Source organism: Monodon monoceros, unplaced genomic scaffold, assembly GCF_005190385.1.
Source record: "Monodon monoceros isolate NGI ecotype Baffin Bay Population unplaced genomic scaffold, NGI_Narwhal_1 Super_Scaffold_18, whole genome shotgun sequence".
In the NCBI taxonomy this organism is placed as follows: domain Eukaryota; kingdom Metazoa; phylum Chordata; class Mammalia; order Artiodactyla; family Monodontidae; genus Monodon; species Monodon monoceros.
The window spans coordinates 137973996-137992346 of NW_021703774.1; the positions used below are offsets into that span (position 1 = coordinate 137973996).

At 45.5% G+C, this 18351-nt stretch overlaps 1 protein-coding gene across 1 annotated transcript in view; it reads left to right on the forward strand.

The window, feature by feature from the left end:
* Nucleotides 1-16475, forward strand: part of RAB3B (RAB3B, member RAS oncogene family) — a 57360-nt gene extending 40885 nt beyond the window's left edge. The window contains exons 3-5 of the mRNA XM_029229733.1: nucleotides 894-1012; nucleotides 4262-4386; nucleotides 15902-16475. Of these exons, the coding sequence (XP_029085566.1) occupies nucleotides 894-1012; nucleotides 4262-4386; nucleotides 15902-16089 (432 nt within the window). The 3' untranslated portion in view covers nucleotides 16090-16475. The remainder of the gene's footprint in view (nucleotides 1-893; nucleotides 1013-4261; nucleotides 4387-15901) is intronic.
* The last annotated feature ends 1876 nt before the right edge of the window (nucleotides 16476-18351 follow it).

The following is an 18351-nucleotide window of genomic DNA, read 5'->3' on the forward strand; positions in this document are numbered from 1 at the left end:
ATCTTGCTTACATGTTTGTCTTTCCAACTAGACTGTGAGCTGCTTGAGATAAAGAATTGTCTTCGTCTTTTTTTAGTAAAAATGTTTGTTTCTCCTTATATAAGTAATACATGCTTAGCATAGAGGAAATAAAAATAGCTGAAGAAAATGAAAATCCTGGTAGTTCTTATCTTTCATACAGAGATAATCACTATTAACCTTCTGATGTGTTTCTTTCCAGTTTTCTTCTCTGCATATATAGTTATGAAACTGACATTATATCGCACATACAAGAATTGTTCCATTATAATAAATATTCTTATATAAATAAACACATTAAAAATCTTGTATTTTAACCATTCTCCTATTGTTGAATATATAGGTTGATGGCAGTTTTTCAATGTCTAAATAAAGTTGTAAGAAGCATTTTTGTGCATAAATATTTGTCTGATATTCTATTTTTGTAGAAAAAGTTTTTAGAAGGAAAAATTTCTAGTTCAAAGGGTACAACTATTTTTAATGCTCTTGGGACTTCCAAATTGATTACCAGAAAGATTGAACCAAGTGTCATTCCCACAAGCAAGGTATGAGGTTATACATCTCACTACATCCTCAACTATAATGGGAATTATAATTAAAAATAAGGTTAAAACCTATTAATATAATGATTATCCATTTACATTTCTTCTGTGAATTGTTCTTTACTCCTGCTCATTTTTCTATTGGGATTTTAATTATCTTCTTATTAATTTCTATGAGGTTTCAGAAACCATTTTATTCTAGTCACCAAGTACAATAAAAGATACATACTAGGTGCTCCTTAAATATACTTTGGATGATTTTAATTGTCCTGGGGACTCTTTAGAAACAAAGCAGACTTTCTAGGAGGCTGACACTTTCCTTTTCCCACCCAGGACACGGCTGGACAGGAGCGGTACCGGACCATCACCACAGCCTACTACCGTGGAGCCATGGGCTTCATCCTGATGTATGACGTCACCAATGAGGAATCCTTCAATGCTGTCCAAGACTGGTATGAGATTCGTTCCTTCACCCACTCATCAAACTGTTATGAAAACCTAGTATGTACTAGGCTCTGTGCTATGTGCTAGGGAAACTCGAATGAATCAGACGTGGCTCCTGTCCTCAAAAAGCTCACAGATGAGAGGAGAGGACAGATCAGTGAGCAGGCAATGAAAATATCATGTGACAGGTGCAGTGATGAGAGTGGCACCAGGGCTGTGGGAACCCAGCGGAGGGCTCTGACCCAGCCTGGGAAGTCAGGGAAGTTGCCCTGGAATTGCTGACACATATGCTGCGTTTTGAAAGATGAACAGGAGTTAGCCAGAGGGACAAATGGGTAAGAATGTTCCAGAAAAATAGTACAGATGTGCAAAGATAAGAAGGTAAGTGAGAGGGTAAGAAGAGCAGAGGTCATGAAGGATTTTGTGTACTGGGATGAGGGATTTGGATTTTATCTGGTAGGTGAGGACATTTGAACAGGGAAACAACAGGTTCAAATTAGTGTTTTAGAGAGATCATTCTGGACATAGTGCTAAGTGAATCCACATATTGCTTCCCTATAAAGTTTATCCCTGGGCCGGGGGTCCAAGTTCATAAAGATTCAATATCTTGATACGATAGAAATTGGCACAGTTTCCCAGAGGTATAACCTCTGAGCAACTTACATCTTTCTTCCTGGAGCATTACTCACAGGGAGAAGGGAGCACGAGAGGAAGGGCACGTGAGACAGAGGGCCAGGACCCGGTGCCCCTAATCAGTGGAAAGGATGGGGAAGATGGAGCGTGTGTGCCTGGCTCTTCTTCACAATCAGAGAGGCTGAGTAGGCTGGGCACACAGCAGCAGAGCTGGCCAGTGCCAAGCTTGTCTCCCGCTCTTCTTTGCCCAACAGCTACCCTTTGAAGACTTCCTGTCTCCCAAGGAACAGTTGTCATGACTATGTGCAGCACTGTTGGTGCCTTGGAGCCTTGAGCTGGGAGTGGCCTTGCAGGCTGCTTGCCACGTTCTCCCCGCCCACCCCCTGAGTTCTGAGCATCAGTCTAGGGTGCCACCCACATGCCTGTCACCCATGTGTGGTCCTTCTTAGTCTGTTGGTCATCCCCTTCTTCCTCCTTTCTCCCCCTTTCCTTTTAACAAGTCCTTCTCTCCACCTTCCTTTTTTCTCCTTTCCTCCCTCTTTTTTCCCCTCCTCTCTCTTTATGCCTCTTTTTTCTCCTGCTTTTTTCCTTTCTTGTTCCCTCTCTTCCCTCCTCCAGTCATGATTTTTCTCTTCTCCTCCCTTCTCCCATGTCTCCATCTTTCCCCCCCCACCTCCACCACGAAGTGATTAGCTCTTTCTTTAAGTATCTCCACACTGCCCATTCCCTGTCGGCCTTGACCTCCTTCCCTCTCTCCATCTGTCGCTGTTCCTTCTGCCTCAGGCACACAGTGACTTTAACACCTGGTGAAGATTCCTCCAAGAATAACCTAAGTTGCTAATCTGGGAGCTGAGCCTGGATGGTGGTGGGAGGAGGGAGGAAGATGACAGAAGAGTGGCATGGGAGACTTGGGGAGTTGGCTCCATGTACCTGTCTTGAAGCTGAAGACTGAATGTCTATCTTTCCCAAGCTCTGGCCTTTAGTTTTGCCTCTGTGGAACTTGGTCCCAGCCTAGCACCCACCTGCCATCTAAGCCCCAGTACCCAGCACAGAACCTGGCTCTCTGTCGGTTCACCACAAATGGTGGTTGAGTAAATTCCAGCCTTTGAGGGAGTGGCTTTTCACCCTTAAGGAGAAGATTGGTGGTGAGATGAGCTTTAGGAGCAGGGTTGGCTATCGGTCCAGATTTCAGTTAGGGTTAAGTTAGATTGTCAGTGTCAGGATAGGGTCAGATTTTATTTAGATCTGCTTCAGGATCAATCATTTGCTGGCTTCTTCCTTCACCAGGCAATCAATGATTTTTTTCTCTGTGCTCTATGCTGGGGGCTGGTACCCCAAAGATGAATAAGCCTGTCCCTGCTCTCAAGGAGAGACAGATAAATTCAGCCAAATGTGACAGGCGCCACAAAAAAGAGTAGGGGAACAAAAGGGAAGGTAATTGTTTCTACCTGATGAGGTATTTGGGGACAGAGTTAGGCCAACTACACAAAAAGATGTCTCCTCAATAAAAAGGTCTGATTTTATTTCCTCTGTTTAAAAGTTTGTTTCTCATTATAAAAGTAATACATGCTCACTTTCAAAATTTTGAAAGGTAAAGTATTTTTTTAAAGTTTTGGGACTTCCCTGGTGGTACAGTGGTTGAGAATCTGCCTGGCAATGCAGGGGACACGGGTTCGATCCCTGGTCTGGGAAGATCCCACATGCCTCGGAGCAACTAAGCCCGTGCACCATAACTACTGAGCCTGCGCTCTAGAGCCTGCAAGCCACAAGTACTGAGCCTGAGTGCCACAACTACTGAAGCCCATGCACCTAGAGCCCATGCTCCACAACAAGAGAAGCCACCACAATGAGAAGCCCGTGCACAGCAGTGAAGAGTAGCCCCCGCTCGCCACAACTAGAGAAAGTCCGCACGCAGCAACGAAGACCCAACACAGCCAAAAATAAATAAATGAATAAAATTTCATAATCATCCTACGTGAGGGAAACCACTGCTGACATTTTGGTTTCTACAAATAATAATGATCTAAGGCCTCAGTGAAGATTTATGAATCACAGAGGAGGAGGGAGAGGCTTGTTGGGCCAGGGGAAGCTTGAGAAGCCTCCCCCAGGCAACTGTGGGATCAGCCCTGAGCCTTGGAGGATGACTTAGTGTGGGGAAGGGATTTCCAGTAAAGGCAAAGGCACATGCCATGGAAGAGCCTTTGGGGAATGGGTGAGGTTTGTGAAGTGAGAGGAAGGGTGATGAGGCTGGAGAGACAGGATGTAAATGGTCTTGAACGCCTAACTGAGGGATCTAGACTTCATCGCTTAGCTAGTCCAGGGACCAGAGAAGGCTTTTAAGAAAGGACGAATCATCTGATAGATGTTTTAGAAAGAGCTCTCTGCCTGTGAGGAGAGGGCATTAGAGGTGGACTCCAAATAGCTGAGTGAAGTTTGCAACCAGGGCTTAAGGGTCAGCATCTGTGACAGCCAGCAGGAGCAGAGGTCTGACTGTCCTAGGATGAATTAGCTGACAGTATCTTGTGTGTTGCGAACCCCACTGAAGGGGCTTCTGTGAGCTTTGCAGGGTCCTTTCTAGCCTAGGAGGATGTCGTTAACACCGTCATCTCTCTGTCTCTCTTTAGGGCTACTCAGATCAAGACCTACTCCTGGGACAATGCGCAGGTCATCCTGGTGGGGAACAAGTGTGACATGGAGGAAGAGAGGGTTGTTCCCACCGAGAAGGGCCGGCTCCTCGCAGAGCAGCTGGGTATGTGCATGACACGTGTGTATGCACGGGAGTGGGGCAAATGGAGAGGACAAGTGTGTGTTTGTATTTGTGACATTAAGGATGTGCTGTGATTGTGAATTATGTGCATATGTGCTCTGTGTGTATTGTTTCATATTTGTGTGATGTACATATGGGCTTTGTGCTAGTGAATTCTAGGTATTCATTATTTATTATACATGTATATTTTGTTACATTGAATGTATAAATAATTTTTTATAGATTTATTTATTTTTGGCTACGTTGGGTCTTTGTTGCTGCACACGGGCTTTCTCTAGTTGTGGTGAGCGGGGGCTACTCTTTGTTGCGGTGCTCAGGCTTCTTCTTGCGGTGGATTCTCTTGTTGTGGAGCATGGGCTCTAGGTGCATGGGCTTCAGTAATTGTGGTGCGCGGACTCAGTAGTTGTGGCTCGCAGGCTCTAGAGCGCAGGCTCAATAGTTGTGGCGCACGGACTTAGTTGCTCCACAGCATGTGAGATCTTCCCAGACCAGGGATCGAACCCATGTCCCCTGCATTGGCAGGCGGATTCTTAACCACTGTGCCACCAGCGAGGTCCTTTAATGTATAAATAAAATGTAAATTTATGAAATCATTTTTTTAACCAGCTCCTTCCACAAAGGATTTGAGGTATCCTATAAAAATCATCATAGTATCAATACATCAATAAAAAAATAAGTGAGACAATTGAAGCAAAGCGAAAGCAAGTGTAGGAGAACATAAGAGGAGGCCAGGGGTGAGATAAGTGTATATTTTATAAGTTTTTGGGCCTGTGCAAGAGTTGGGCCAAAATATTTGCTTTGAGCTTCCCAGCAACCATTGCAAAGAGGGAAACATAATCAGTTACATGGTTCAGAGATGGTCCTTAAGATGAAAACAAACCCATTATTCCAGAGAAACACTGCTCTCCACTGGCAACTGTAGAGCAGACTCTATATGCTGAATATGACAACGTCCTTAATATCAAACATGCCTTACAGCAACTACAACACTGAACATCGTAGGCTGTGTCTTACAATTTCTCTCCGTGTAAACTGATGCTTTGTCACCAAAATACAATTCACGGCAAAAGTAATTGCATGAGGGATGAGACAACATGGTTTAAGCATGCAGCTCAGTGATGCTCTGACTTTTTCCAAGGTTAAAGCACCTTGATCCTTGTGCTCCACTGAGACCCAGGTGCCTCAGATGTGTCTCAGTGACTGCACAGCAGGACGCCTACCTACACTTGCTTAAAAGAGCAGCCTTTCTTTTCTTCCTTTTTTTCTTTTCTTTTCTGTATTGGGGTTCAATGTGAGATCACCTTAGGGAAGTCTTCTTCTAGAAGAATGAAGTACTGCTTAGCTTTTAGCCAGTCTCCCTAAGTATTTCTTACAACCTAGGTGCTGTAAATATCGAGGAATAGGGAGTTTAAAGTTATATTCTCTGCCAGTTTCTGAAGTACAGATATTTGGGCTGGTAGGTGGGAAAATTGTATAATATACAAGTGTGAGTTGTGTCTTGTATATATTTGTGTTATGTGTATTGTGAGTAGATGTATAGGAGAGTGTCCTATACTTCTTTCTTCCCTCTCCTGTCCTCCAGTGTGTCCTGGAATAGAAATTAGCACACTGTAGGTGCTTAATAAATACGGAGGCTGGGCCATTTGGCTCTTGATGGTTCTTACCCCATCACAGAGGTTCTCAGGATCCAGAATGTGCCTCTACCCATTCCCATAGTTCACAGAACAGTGAGCATGTGGCGAAGCCCTCACATGGGTGACCTCAGGCTATCTCTTTATGTCTTCAGCCTGCTGTCGCCTAGACTCCCAACGCTGTCCCTGGATCAACGATGTACCATCTGTTTGAAAGGCTCTTTTCTACTCCCCATCCCCTACTTTTATCCAGCTGTTGAAAGCCCACTCAGCTTTCAGAACATCTTCACCGCTCTGAAGCCTCTTCCATATTCCCCCAGCTCTTTTCTTTGTGCCCCCACTTAGTGTACCCCGTACATGCAACAGGCACAGTACCCATCACACTTGGGTGCACTTGTTTCCATATTTGTCTCCAGAAAGCTCCATGACGACAGGAAGTGAGTCTTGTTTATCTTTATACCCACCGTGCCTGGCAAATGGCCTGGCAGTGAGTAAACACTGCAAGACTATGTTTGGATTAACATTTTATGGAGTCAAGTATTTGGCTACTTCATTTTACTTCGTTCTAATTATGACTTCCTGAGCTCCTACTCCATGCCAAGTACTGTGCTGTGAAATAGGCTATGTTCCCTGGTCTGAGACAGAAATAGGGATCCACCTGGTGATCAATGTTGTGATAGAGGGATGTGCCGGGGTTGTGGGAGCACAGAGGAGGCACATATTCAGTTGGGGTCAGAGAACATGACGCCCACTCTGAGTCTTGAAGACAAGTAGGAGCAGCCAAGTGAGAAAGAAAGGCAAGGACGTTCGGGGGGTGGGGGGGAATAACACTGGCAAAGGCAAGGAACAGCACTCTGTGTTTAGGGAACCATAAATCATTGGATTGTGTGAGTCTAGAGTAGTGCTTCTCCAAGCGGGAGACTCATGTCACTGGAAGTGTGCAAGATGATTTTATGTATATATTTTGGTGTGTATTAGAAAAAATATATAATCAGCATGTCAAGCCCTTAATGTTAAACAAGACTAAGTTTTTAAAAGGTGAGTTAATTTTATATTTGGAAAAAATATAGCCAGCATGCCAGACCCTTATGACTAGCATTTTAAAAAGGTGTGTTAGTTAAACATTTATTAGGTGTTTACCACGTGCCGGGCCCTATTCTAAGTGTTTAAAGTATTACTCATTTAACTTAATCCCCCTAGAACCCTCTGAGATAGGTACTTTTCTTATATCCAAGTTGTTCTTTTAACAGATGAGAAAACTGAGGCACAGAGAAGTTGAGTAACTTGCTTAAGGTCATACAGCTAGTAACAAGTAGAGTCAGAATTTGAATTCAAGCAGTAGTCTGGCTCCAGAGCCTGTGCTTCTAACCATTTAACCTCACTATACAGCAAATATCGTAATAACGGCTGGCATTATATGAAATGCTTTGCATTAATTATCTCATTTAATTCTCACTATAAGTCTTCAAGGTAGGTCATGTTCAATACTCTGAAAAATTAGGTTCTTGCTCAAGATTACACAATTAGGAAGTGGTAGAGCCAATAAAGATCTATCTAATTTATGTAGGAAAACAGATGGAAGTGAGATTAATTCTTACTACAGGGTTTAGGAAGGTACTTAAAGAGGGCCTTAATGAATTGGTTAGATTTGGGTAGGTCGAGGTAACCCATCTCAGTCCTACACAACTTCCTGAGCTTTCCTCTACTGCTTACCAGAACTTGCCTATTTACATGTCTGTCTCTCTTGGTAGACCTCAGCAGTAGCAGGGGTTACGTCTAAAATTTTTTTTCATTATCCCAACCACCCAGCACAGGATAGATACTCATTCACTCGTACATTTGTTTATTGAAAAATATTTATTGAGCACATACTCTGAGCCAGGTTTTATCTTGGCACTTAGCTGTGATTCTTACTGTCATGGAACTAATGGGGGAAAGAGACACTAAACAAATAATTATACAAATAAATATATAATTAAAAATTGTGTAAATGGGTGAATTGTATGGTATGTGAATTATATCTCAATAAAGCTGTTAAAAATTGTGGTAAGTTCTATTTGACTTAGGACTCTCATTATGGCAAGTGATAAAATCCCAAATTAAACAAGCTTTAATTTTAAAAAATAGAAGTTATTAGCTTATGAGTGCAACTTAATTGCACTATTTCTTAGCTTTGTGTATGCCTTCAGCCTCTTTCTATAGTCAGACTCTGAATGGGGAGTAAGATGGATGATGGCAGCTCCAGATTCATATCTTCCGACTTCTGCAAAAAGAGGATTCTTGCTCCCAACTACCTTATGTCAATCTCACGGAAGACTGTGATTGGCTACCTGTGAGTCACATGCCTGTCCCAGTGGCTGGGGGAGGCAAGTATTGTAACCTATCGCCCCACCACAGTTGTTTAAAGTAGAAGTTCCATAAAGGAAGGAATGGTGGACCGATAAGAGTAACATAAGTCCACTGCAAGTGCTATTAAGAAAGTAAAAAAGAGAGAAACCTAATTTTAGACTGGAGAGTCAAGATCTTCTGAGAAAGTAACGCTTAAGCTGAGAACTAAAGGATCAGAAAAAAATTAGGCCAAGATTGAGGGTGGGTCAGGGAGGGGAGTGTTCTACATCAAGACCAGCCCTAACGTAGTTTAGAGCTGAAAACGCTCATGAGATTTGAAAGACCATGTTGCAGGGACTAACTAGTCAAGGGGAGAGTAGTGGGAGGTGAGGGTGGAGAGGTGGGCAGGGGCCAGATCATGCAGGATCTTGCAGACCATGTCAAGAGTTTCACAAGGATGTGATCATATCTGCGGGCAGTGAGAGAGGATGCTCAGCCTTCCTCATCCTCAGCCTCTGCTACACCAACATTTAAGGAAGTCTCAGTGACCTGCTTGCCAGTGCAGTAGGGCCATCCTCTGCTTTATGGGATTCCTCTTCAGGACTCCCTTTCTTTTAGTGTTTCTCAGCTCTCTCAGCCAGAACTACTGATATGGCCAGCAACTAACATTTATTAAAGCTTTGAGTAGCAGCAGGTCTTCTATATCCTCAAAGTTCCTGGGACATGGATGAGGCTGTAGAGACGCTGAGGCAAGTGGATCTTTGGGAGGGCAGAGAAGTTTCAGGGACTCCTATTCCAGGAAGCATGACATGTTAGGGCCTCTACCTCTTTGTGCGGCTCGAAAAGGGGCTCCTTGTCTCTTCCTCGATCTGACTGGGAATGGGTCTAGACTGGAGCCCAGGGATGCTAGTAAAAGCGAAATGTGCTTCTGCCTACAAGGGCAGGAGAAACCTGTTCAAAATGTGGTTTTGAAACATACACATAAACACTCACTTCAGTGAAGTGTGGAGGGAAAAGTATCAGCCTAGGAGTTTGGAGACTGAGGGTTTTATCCTGCTTCTGCCACTAGTTTACTGTGTAACCTTGAGCATCTTATTTCCTGTTTCTGGGTCTCAGTTTTTCCCTTTTGAAAAACAGGGGATTTGGATTAGTTGAGTGGGAAGGTCTGTTCAGCTCTATCCCTCTGACTCCATGATTTCAATTCACACAATTCCCCACTCATCACTCAGTCCCCACAAGACCCTTGTACATGGCTTTGCTTATTTTAGGTTCTTGATAAATGTTTTTTGGATTGGGGTGAATTGAAACCTTGCATCACTCAGCCTGGTGCAGAGAAACAAAGACCTAGCTGACATTGAGAATAACTAACCTTGGTGTAGTGACTTATGTTTCACAACAATTCTCTTGTGACCCTCACTCTCACTCCTAGTCTGGGAGGCAGCATTGTCTTCAGCTCCATTACACTGAAGAAGCTGAGTTCAGACCACTTATGTTTTCTTGCATGCAATGAGCTGTGCCACACTTCCGTGTCTTTCTTTTTTCACTTGAAGATTATGTAACTTTTCTAAGCCACACAGATCATAGGTGGCAGGTCCAGTACTCTAACTCAGCCTTTAGACTCAATATCTTAACTCTTCCATTGTATCACCACCCAGTGGTGTTCTCCCAAAAGCTTGCAGTAGTTTCTCTTGAAATTTCACCCTCAGTCCCAGTGTTGGTGAGAATTCTTTAGATTATGTTGTGGTAACACATAACCCAAGTCAGGAGCTTGGATAATAAAGGTGTATTTCTCACTCACATTACATGCCAGCAGCAAGTCAGCTGCAACTCTGTCCATGTCATGCAACTCTGAGATCCAATCTGAGATGCCTAAGCCACACAAAGACTCTCAAAGCTTCTGTTGGGACTTGGTATGCCCACATCCATTGGCCAAAGCAAGTTACATGATGAAATCTGAGGTTGATTGACAAGGGAGATACGTTCCTCCCACAAGGAGGCACTGCAAGCCACTTGGCAGTGGGTGGTAATATAAAATCTTCTACAGGGAGGGCGGTGAAAAATCTGCCACAATCACTGAGCACATGATGGACCCTGGTGCCATAGAGGTGAATAAGTTCCCTGCTCTCAAGTTGCTTATTGACCAGGGAAGCAAAATAGTAGAGAGATAATCTCAACGTCCTCTTTACTAGCATTCTTCACCCTTCTCCAGCTCTGTCTCTCTCTCTTGAAACCGCCCCCTGGGAAGTTGACCTTTGCAGGCTGTGTTTCCCAGCCTCCTGTGACAGTGGCTTCTGGCTGGGTTTAGCCAAGGAGAGACACTGGCAAGTGATGGGAGTTGGGGAAAAGAGAAAAACCTGCATGTGTGTCTCCCCCACCCCTTGGCAGGCTCCCCCAGTAGAGGCTGCTCCTCTTCTCTGACTCCTGCTCCCACAGTTTTAACTTCCTTTGGCCCCATTAATAGTTTTCTTTTCTGTTAATAATCTCTGGGTTTCTTCAGTATTCTGTTTGGCCTCTTAGTTCTTCTACCACCCATATAACCAGTTCCCTCTAGTTAAAATTTTAAGAATAGTTCCCATTTTCCTGATGGACTCTGACTGAAACAATCATGTCAGGTACCATGGGAGTCTAGGGGAGAGGTGCATTGTATGTTCTGAGTGGTGGAGATGGGGTGGGGAGAGAAAGGGAAGGCTCTGTGGAATCAGGGATTCCACAGGTGAGTAATGAAGAGGATTAGGTGTAGGAACTAAAGAGTAGTAAGTAGCATGAGTAAAGAAACAAAATAAGAAAGTGTCGATGTTTCTGGAGCATGGTGTGAGCCAGGAGGATGAAGCTGGGGAAGTGGACAGAGGCTGAGCCATGCAGAATCTTGGGTGTCAACCTAATGAGGCTGGATATTGGATGAATTAAACCTCTTTGAGTTCCAGTGACACAAATCTAAGTCAAAATAGCTCAAGTTATAAGGACAGGGGCATAGCAGAAACAAAACGGAAGAGAATGTTGCTGGAAATGAGATGGTTAAGAAATTAAGAGCCAGGGTGTTGGATGGATTGTCCACCTGAAACCCAGAGTTCCTGAGAATGAGTACAAGCCTGGGTGGAAAGGAAGACAGTGAATCCCTTGCCAAGATCATCAGTGACCAGAGGGGCTTGAGTTGAAGACTGATACAAGATGGAGATGATGAGGTATCAGAGCAGGCTAGAGAAGGGATTTGAACATAAAAGTAGAGGAGAAATGTTCTGGGGCAGTTTCAGGGTGAGGAGAAGCAAGTTTAGCTAGTTGTGAGTTTCTGAAAAGAGTTCTAAAGTCAAATTCAGAAGCAGGCAGTGTGGACAGAGTCAGTGGAATCTGTGGGGCTGTGACAGCTGCCTTTGGACAGGATAGGTAAACAGGAGCATTTTGGGGGTGGGAATCATCTCAGATTCAATTAAGAGTTGGGCCCAATTAAAGGCAGCAGAAATTCCATTGTTCTGAAGCCAATTAGAGGGAGGAAAGGACTGGAGGATAGTCTGATTAAGTGGTCATCATCTTCCTGAGCTCTCTAGATTCTCAGCTCCTGAGACTCCTGACTAATGAACCTGAGGAAAGGTTACCACCTGGGCCTACTAATGAAGAGCCTTCCAGGAGTCTGACAGTCGTTGGGTGGAGGTGCATTTGGGATTGTTCTGCTAACAAAAGAGACCCACGAGCTGGCCAGGGTCACGCGCCAGTTACTTGAATCAGAGTTCTCATACCTTGGGTATCTTTGAGACGGCAGTGATGACATCTCCTTGGCCTGACATATGCGCTCTCCGTGTTTGGTTACTTACTCCCTCTTCCGTCACCACTTTGAGCTTGCTGCTCTAATGATAACAAACTGCTATGGTCATACTGGGATATACCAAGACAGTTTTTTGTCCCATTATATGTGTTTATGCGGTTTCCCCTGCCTGGTGTCCTATACAGGCATGTGCTCACACATGTCTTTATCTAGCTGATATCTGCTTAAGAATCAGCTTCTCCAAGAAGACTTCCCTGGGCCCCAGGCTCAGATAAGTGCCTCCTCTGTGCCATGACAGTTCCCTCACTCCCCACCCTTCCAGCATTTATCACACTGTCAGTGTGTCTGTCTCCGCTTCTCAAGGTTAGGAACCTCATCTGATTCACTTCAGTGTCCCCAGTGCCCAGCACAGGGTTTGCCGTGCTTATTGAGATGAGTTCTCATGAACCCCACTGTCCACAGCCCCTCAACCACATCCTCCATGCTCATTCCCGTCTCCTGCATCCATCTGTCTGTTCATTCAGTTAACATTCACCAAGCCCCTACTCTTCTGGCTGGTACTGGAGCTCAGATGAATGACGTGGTCCCCGCTTGGGGAGCTCCTTGGACTTCCACCATGCACGGTAACACGTGCTGTGGCAGAGGGAAGCACAGAGGAGGAGGCAAAGCCATACCTAAGCTGAGTCCTAAAGAATAAGTTAGTCAGGTGAAGAGTTTTGCTCTGTTCTGGCCTTAAAGACACCCATCGCCACTAACTTTTGGAAGCCTATTCCCCCTCTCCTCCCCTGCCGCTCTCTCCCTCTGCCACATTCCTGCACAGCCTCTGGTTTGCTCTACCTGGGTTATAGTGTATTCTGTCACTGTCCCAACTGAGAGTGAGACAAGGGGGCATAAGGGATAGAGCCCTGGCCCCATCCCTGAGCCTCAGTTTCCCTATCTGTAAATTATAAGTGATAACCCTTGCCTTGACCCCCCCAAAAAGTTGTTTTAAAATTGTATTTAGGAATCGTTAAGGACTATGAACGTGTGAGGGACTGACACTCTGATAAGTGTGTCTTTTCTCCACAATTAGATTTGGTCTCCCCTTGTCCCTGACACTCAATGCAAGACCTGGCACAAAGTTAATATTCGATAAAGACCTGGTTTATTGATTGACCCTGAATGATGAAGAAAAAGAGGCTTTCCCCAGAGGCCCTGGGGACTGATGGAGGGGCAAGGAAGCTGGGACTCAGATGGGCTGGGAACATAAGGGAAAGGGAATGGTCATGTATTACACGTGCCAACCACTTCACATACTTTTGTGCGTTTAATTCTTATTACCACCCTATGAGGTAGGTGATATTCACCCATTCTACAGATGAGAATACAGAGGCTGGGAGAAATTAGGCAATTTGCCTGAGGTCACACAGCTGGTAGCTGACAGAGACTATATTCAAATCCAGGCTGTCTGACTTCTGGGCTTCTTCCCACTTCCCACCTGCACAATGGGACACGTCCTCCCCTCAGTGCCAATTCCGCAGAAGGGATTGGTGATCCTGGCCTTGACCTGTGTCCCCATCTTCATCCAAACTGATGGTTTAAGCCTACTTACTTCTTTACCTGTTTGCCCCTTTCCTAGGCAAGCAACATACTCCACCCACTTCCCCAAACACTGTCACTTGTAACAAACCAGTCAAAGGCCAGAGAGTCAATGTTTATGATATTCGTTAAGGAAAAGCTACATGCTGGAGGGTCTCTCAAGCCAACTGCGTCTCTACAGCCTGAGGATAAGGAGCCAGCAGCCGCTTCCTTCTTCATTACATGTCCTCAATTAGCAGGCACTTCTGCACCTTGCTTTCTCAGGTCGGGAAATGGGCTACAGGAGAGGCTGTCAACCAGAGGCGGGCTGGCAGGAATTGCGAGTGCCTTCAAGCTGGTGTGGCCCGGGGAAGAGGAGCCCTGTTTGTACCTGGGGGCTTCAGCCCTCTCTGTGGACAATGGGATAATAGGGAGAAGGAGGGAGGAGGAAAGAGACCCCCCTCCTCTGTGTGAGAGGATGACAAAAGAGGGAGGAAAGGGATGAAGGGGAAGTGAGAGGAGCAGATGAAAGACGAGCAGAAAGAAACTGTCATTGTAACAGGCAACTTCGTACAGCAATTTATCCATTGTCTCGCTCAGTCCTCCAGGACTGCTCTCAGCAGGAAGATGCTGTTGTTATTCCCACTTGACAAACAAGGAGGCGGAGACTCAGAGAGGTTAAGTGATTCAGAAAGATGAAGTGACTTGCCCAGATTCAGACACTGTGGTAGTCAGATAAAAGCAAAGGAGGCCGAAACGGGAGGCAGGGGTGTGTATGGATGTAGGAGCTAGCCAGACCCAGATCTAAAACCAGTTTCCACTAACACAGTCACGTGACCTTGTGTGAGTTAGGTAATCTCTTAGAGCCTTCATTTTTCTTTTGTAAATTGGAGATGATTATATTTACCCCACAGGCTGTTGTGAGGATTAAGGAAAACAATATTTGTAAAGCTCCTAGCATAGCATCTGGCATATAGTAGGCACTCAATAAATATTAAGGATCCCAAGGAGTATGAGAAACATAAGGGGAAAAGAAGGAGCTAACATGGAAAAAAGGGAAGAGGGAAGATTTTGAGGAGAAATAAAGATGGACTCAGAAGGAAGGGAAAGAGGAAGGTGGACAGACAAAAGAGGAAGGAGTAGGCCGACGCAGGGACATGATGGAGAATGGAGGCTTATGCTTCTAAGGGCTGCCACCAACCTGGCCAAGACCCTCAGTTGGAAAGCAGCCACTTTGTCTGAATCAGGAGGGCCTTGCTCGTGTCTCCTGGGACAACCAAGTTCTGTTCATTGTCACAGAAAGTACCTTTGAGGATCTCAAGGTGCAAAACAGACAAGAATGTCTCACCCTTCAGGTGCAGTTTTTCCTGGGCGATTTGTTGGGTCCGTGTGAGGAGCGAGAGATCCAGGGCGATTCCTGGAAATTCAGGGAGGAGGAACCCCTCTGAGGGGAGATAACCTAGTGTGTCTGTGAGTAGACAGAGCAAATGAAGCTCTGCTTATCCAGTGTGGATCTTGGAATGTCTCCCAGAACCCAGACTAGACTGGCCAGGCTGGGGTGAGTAGAGGCAGGGGAAAGTGGAGTGAAAGCCCTGGTCAAAAAGGACAAAGCTTGTGCTTCTTATACTGGTGACCTTGGGCAGGTCAGCTTACTTCTCTGAGCCACAGCGTGAGCATTAGTGAAATGGAGAGGGTCTGCCTGGACCCTCCTTCTCCCAGGGGTGACATGAGGATCAAATGAGATAATGGATGCTGATCAATGCTTTGGAAGCTCAAGTGCTGTGTACACATAGTCAAGTAGTCACTCTCAGAAAACACCTAATTATCACACACACACACACACACACACACACACACCCGCCGTGTTATCAGGCACAGGACTATACACTTTACATGCATCATCTTGTTTAAACCTTGAAATAATTCTATGAGATACATAAAATTATCCCAATTTATAAACCAGGGAATTGATTCATAAAGAAAACAGGTGACTTGCCCAGGGTTACACAGCTGGTCAGTGATAGAGCCAGGATCCGTCTGACTCTAAAACCAGTGCAGGTAATACTTGCCTGGTACCCTCTCCTTGAGGCAGAATCCTCTGCCCGTGGAATTAGGCCTCCTTGCTTTACTCCTGAGCACTGGCTGTATTAATGCAGAGTGTTCTGGCCAGGGGGCATGAAAAGGAAGGGAAAGATCCTTACTGCTATCTCTCTTCTATCCTCAGGGTTTGACTTCTTTGAAGCCAGCGCCAAGGAGAACATCAGCGTGAGGCAGGCCTTCGAGTGTCTGGTGGATGCCATTTGCGACAAGATGTCTGATACGCTGGACACAGACCCCTCCTTGCTGGGCACCTCCAAGAACACCCGTCTCTCGGACACCCCGCCACTGCTGCAGCAGAGCTGCTCATGCTAGGCAAGGCCCACTGTCCTGATCTCACTTCATTGTGGCACCACACCCACTTTGCTTCTCCGTCATACTCTGTCTTCCCTCAGCTGATTTGCTGCTGTTCCTTGCCTGCAGTGAAAGTGGAAGCATGCCCCTGGGGTTCTGTATGGATGGCCCCACTCACAGACACTCAGCACTAGACTAACTAGGTCATAATGTGGGCAGAGGTTCATTTTACAAAAGGAGAATCCACTTTATGAAGGGGATTCACTACAGGGACTTGGAAAAGCGAGTCTCTTTCCTGCCTTTAAAATAAGATTTCCTCCCTTGACCAAAATTTGACACACCCACACACACTTTTCAGGGCCTGGCCAACTGTGTAAAGTGAGACACACCTGCATAGCTAATCCTTTTGAAAAAGACCTCTCCATACACAACCTGCTTGTTTCATATCAGGCTCCCTGTAGGGCTTCCTCTCACCACTAGACAAGCCTTGTTTCTCAAAGCCCTCGCCTGTTACCACGGATGCCCACAGGGCCTGGGCAGTTGCTGTGGTGACAGGCCAGAGCTAATCTCCAGAGAGCTCAGCCTCTCTAAATGATGCTGAAGGAGCAAAGGCTGAGTCAGAAACACACTTAAAAGAAAAAGATTATCCCCTGCAAAATGTCAAAGGTTCCTGCTATATGAAAGAGCAAGTGCATGAGCTCAAGAAAGACAAAGAGAGAAAAAGAGAAACACAGGCAAGATAAACAGGTCACGAATTTTTTCTGATTTTGCTGCTTTCCAGTAGGTTCTTAACTGTGGAACTCCATGACATTGGTCATTGGTTCTTAGACTCCCAGAATCTGAAAAATTTATAGTTGGTGGAATCCCAAATTTTACCAAGTCTCACTAGTCAATTCCAATCTTCATGTCTCTGACAATTGGCTGTCAAGCCTCACAGCCAAATCTCTTCTAAAGCATACCTTCTAGGCAGGGAGCTCAGTTTCCACACCATCTTTGGCCATCTCTCATAATCAGAAAGTTTTCCTTGCTTTAAGCTGAAATCTGCCTCCTGGAAATTCTTCTTCCTCTTCCCACTCCATTTTTACCAGCTCTGCTGTCAGAGACTTCACAGTCTCTGCTCCCTCTGCCCCGTGACACCCTTAGATGATTTGAGAACAGAAATCATGACCCCTGGAATCTGCCCTTTCTCTAAATCAAATAGTTCTAATCCCATCTGCCCTTCTTCTTAGGGTCTTCTCCCCATCCTGCCCTTTCCTCCAGCCCATGTTTCAATCACTCCTGGGTAGTCCAACTGGGAAATGTGATTCAAAGCAGAATAAATCTAAGGAGGTATGACCCTGAAAAAATTGGGAAAAGTGAACTCAGAGGTCCCAATCCTAACCTCATTCTCCTGAGGGTGAAAGCTTAGTTTCTACTGAAGAGCAGATGTGAAACTCCTTCTGGTGGAAGCCACTTAATTAAACACCCAAAGAAAACAAAAAACACGCCTCTGACACCAGCAACAAACTGAATGCATCAGTTCATGGTTCTAGCTTGTTTGGACACAGGCACATGTTTGGTTTTTAACTGAAATAATGATGTGGAGCTAGCAACGATTCCTGAAAATCTTTCCTCCCAGCCTTGGCCTGAATCCCCAGCTTGACACTTCAGAAGTCAGTGGGGGAGGAGGGAGAGTCTCTCCCAAGTTTTCTCTCCATTTCAAATGCAGCTTATTTTCCTAGGAAAGTGCATTAACTAGCGACAGGTCCAATGACTACATAAAAGGACCCTTCAGGGTCAGCTCTGTGGAGATGTTGCCTTCTTTGACACAGTGCAGAGGATGGCGCTTTGGACTTGGAATCAGGAGACTCAGACTCTGCCCTTAAATCAAGTGTGACTCTGGACCAGTTATTCCCCATCACTGAGTCTTGATTTCCCACTTATAAAATGAGGGAGGTGGGCTTCCCTGGTGGCGCAGTGGTTGAGAGTCCGCCTGCCAATGCAGGGGACGCGGGTTCGTGCCCCGGTACGGGAGGATCCCACATCCCGTGGAGCGGCTGGGCCCGTGAGCCATGGCCGCTGAGCCTGCGCGTCCGGAGCCTGTGCTCCGCAACGGGAGAGGCCACAACAGTGAGAGGCCCGCGTACCGCAAAAAAAAAAAAAAAGATGGAGGTTACGTGGGTAATCTTTCGGGTCCCTTCTGGCATGAATAACTCTGAGACTCTTTTTTTTCACCTTCAACATTTCTGTTGATCTGCAAAATAAACCCAAGAGATGAGGACTATCACCCCAATATCACTGAGG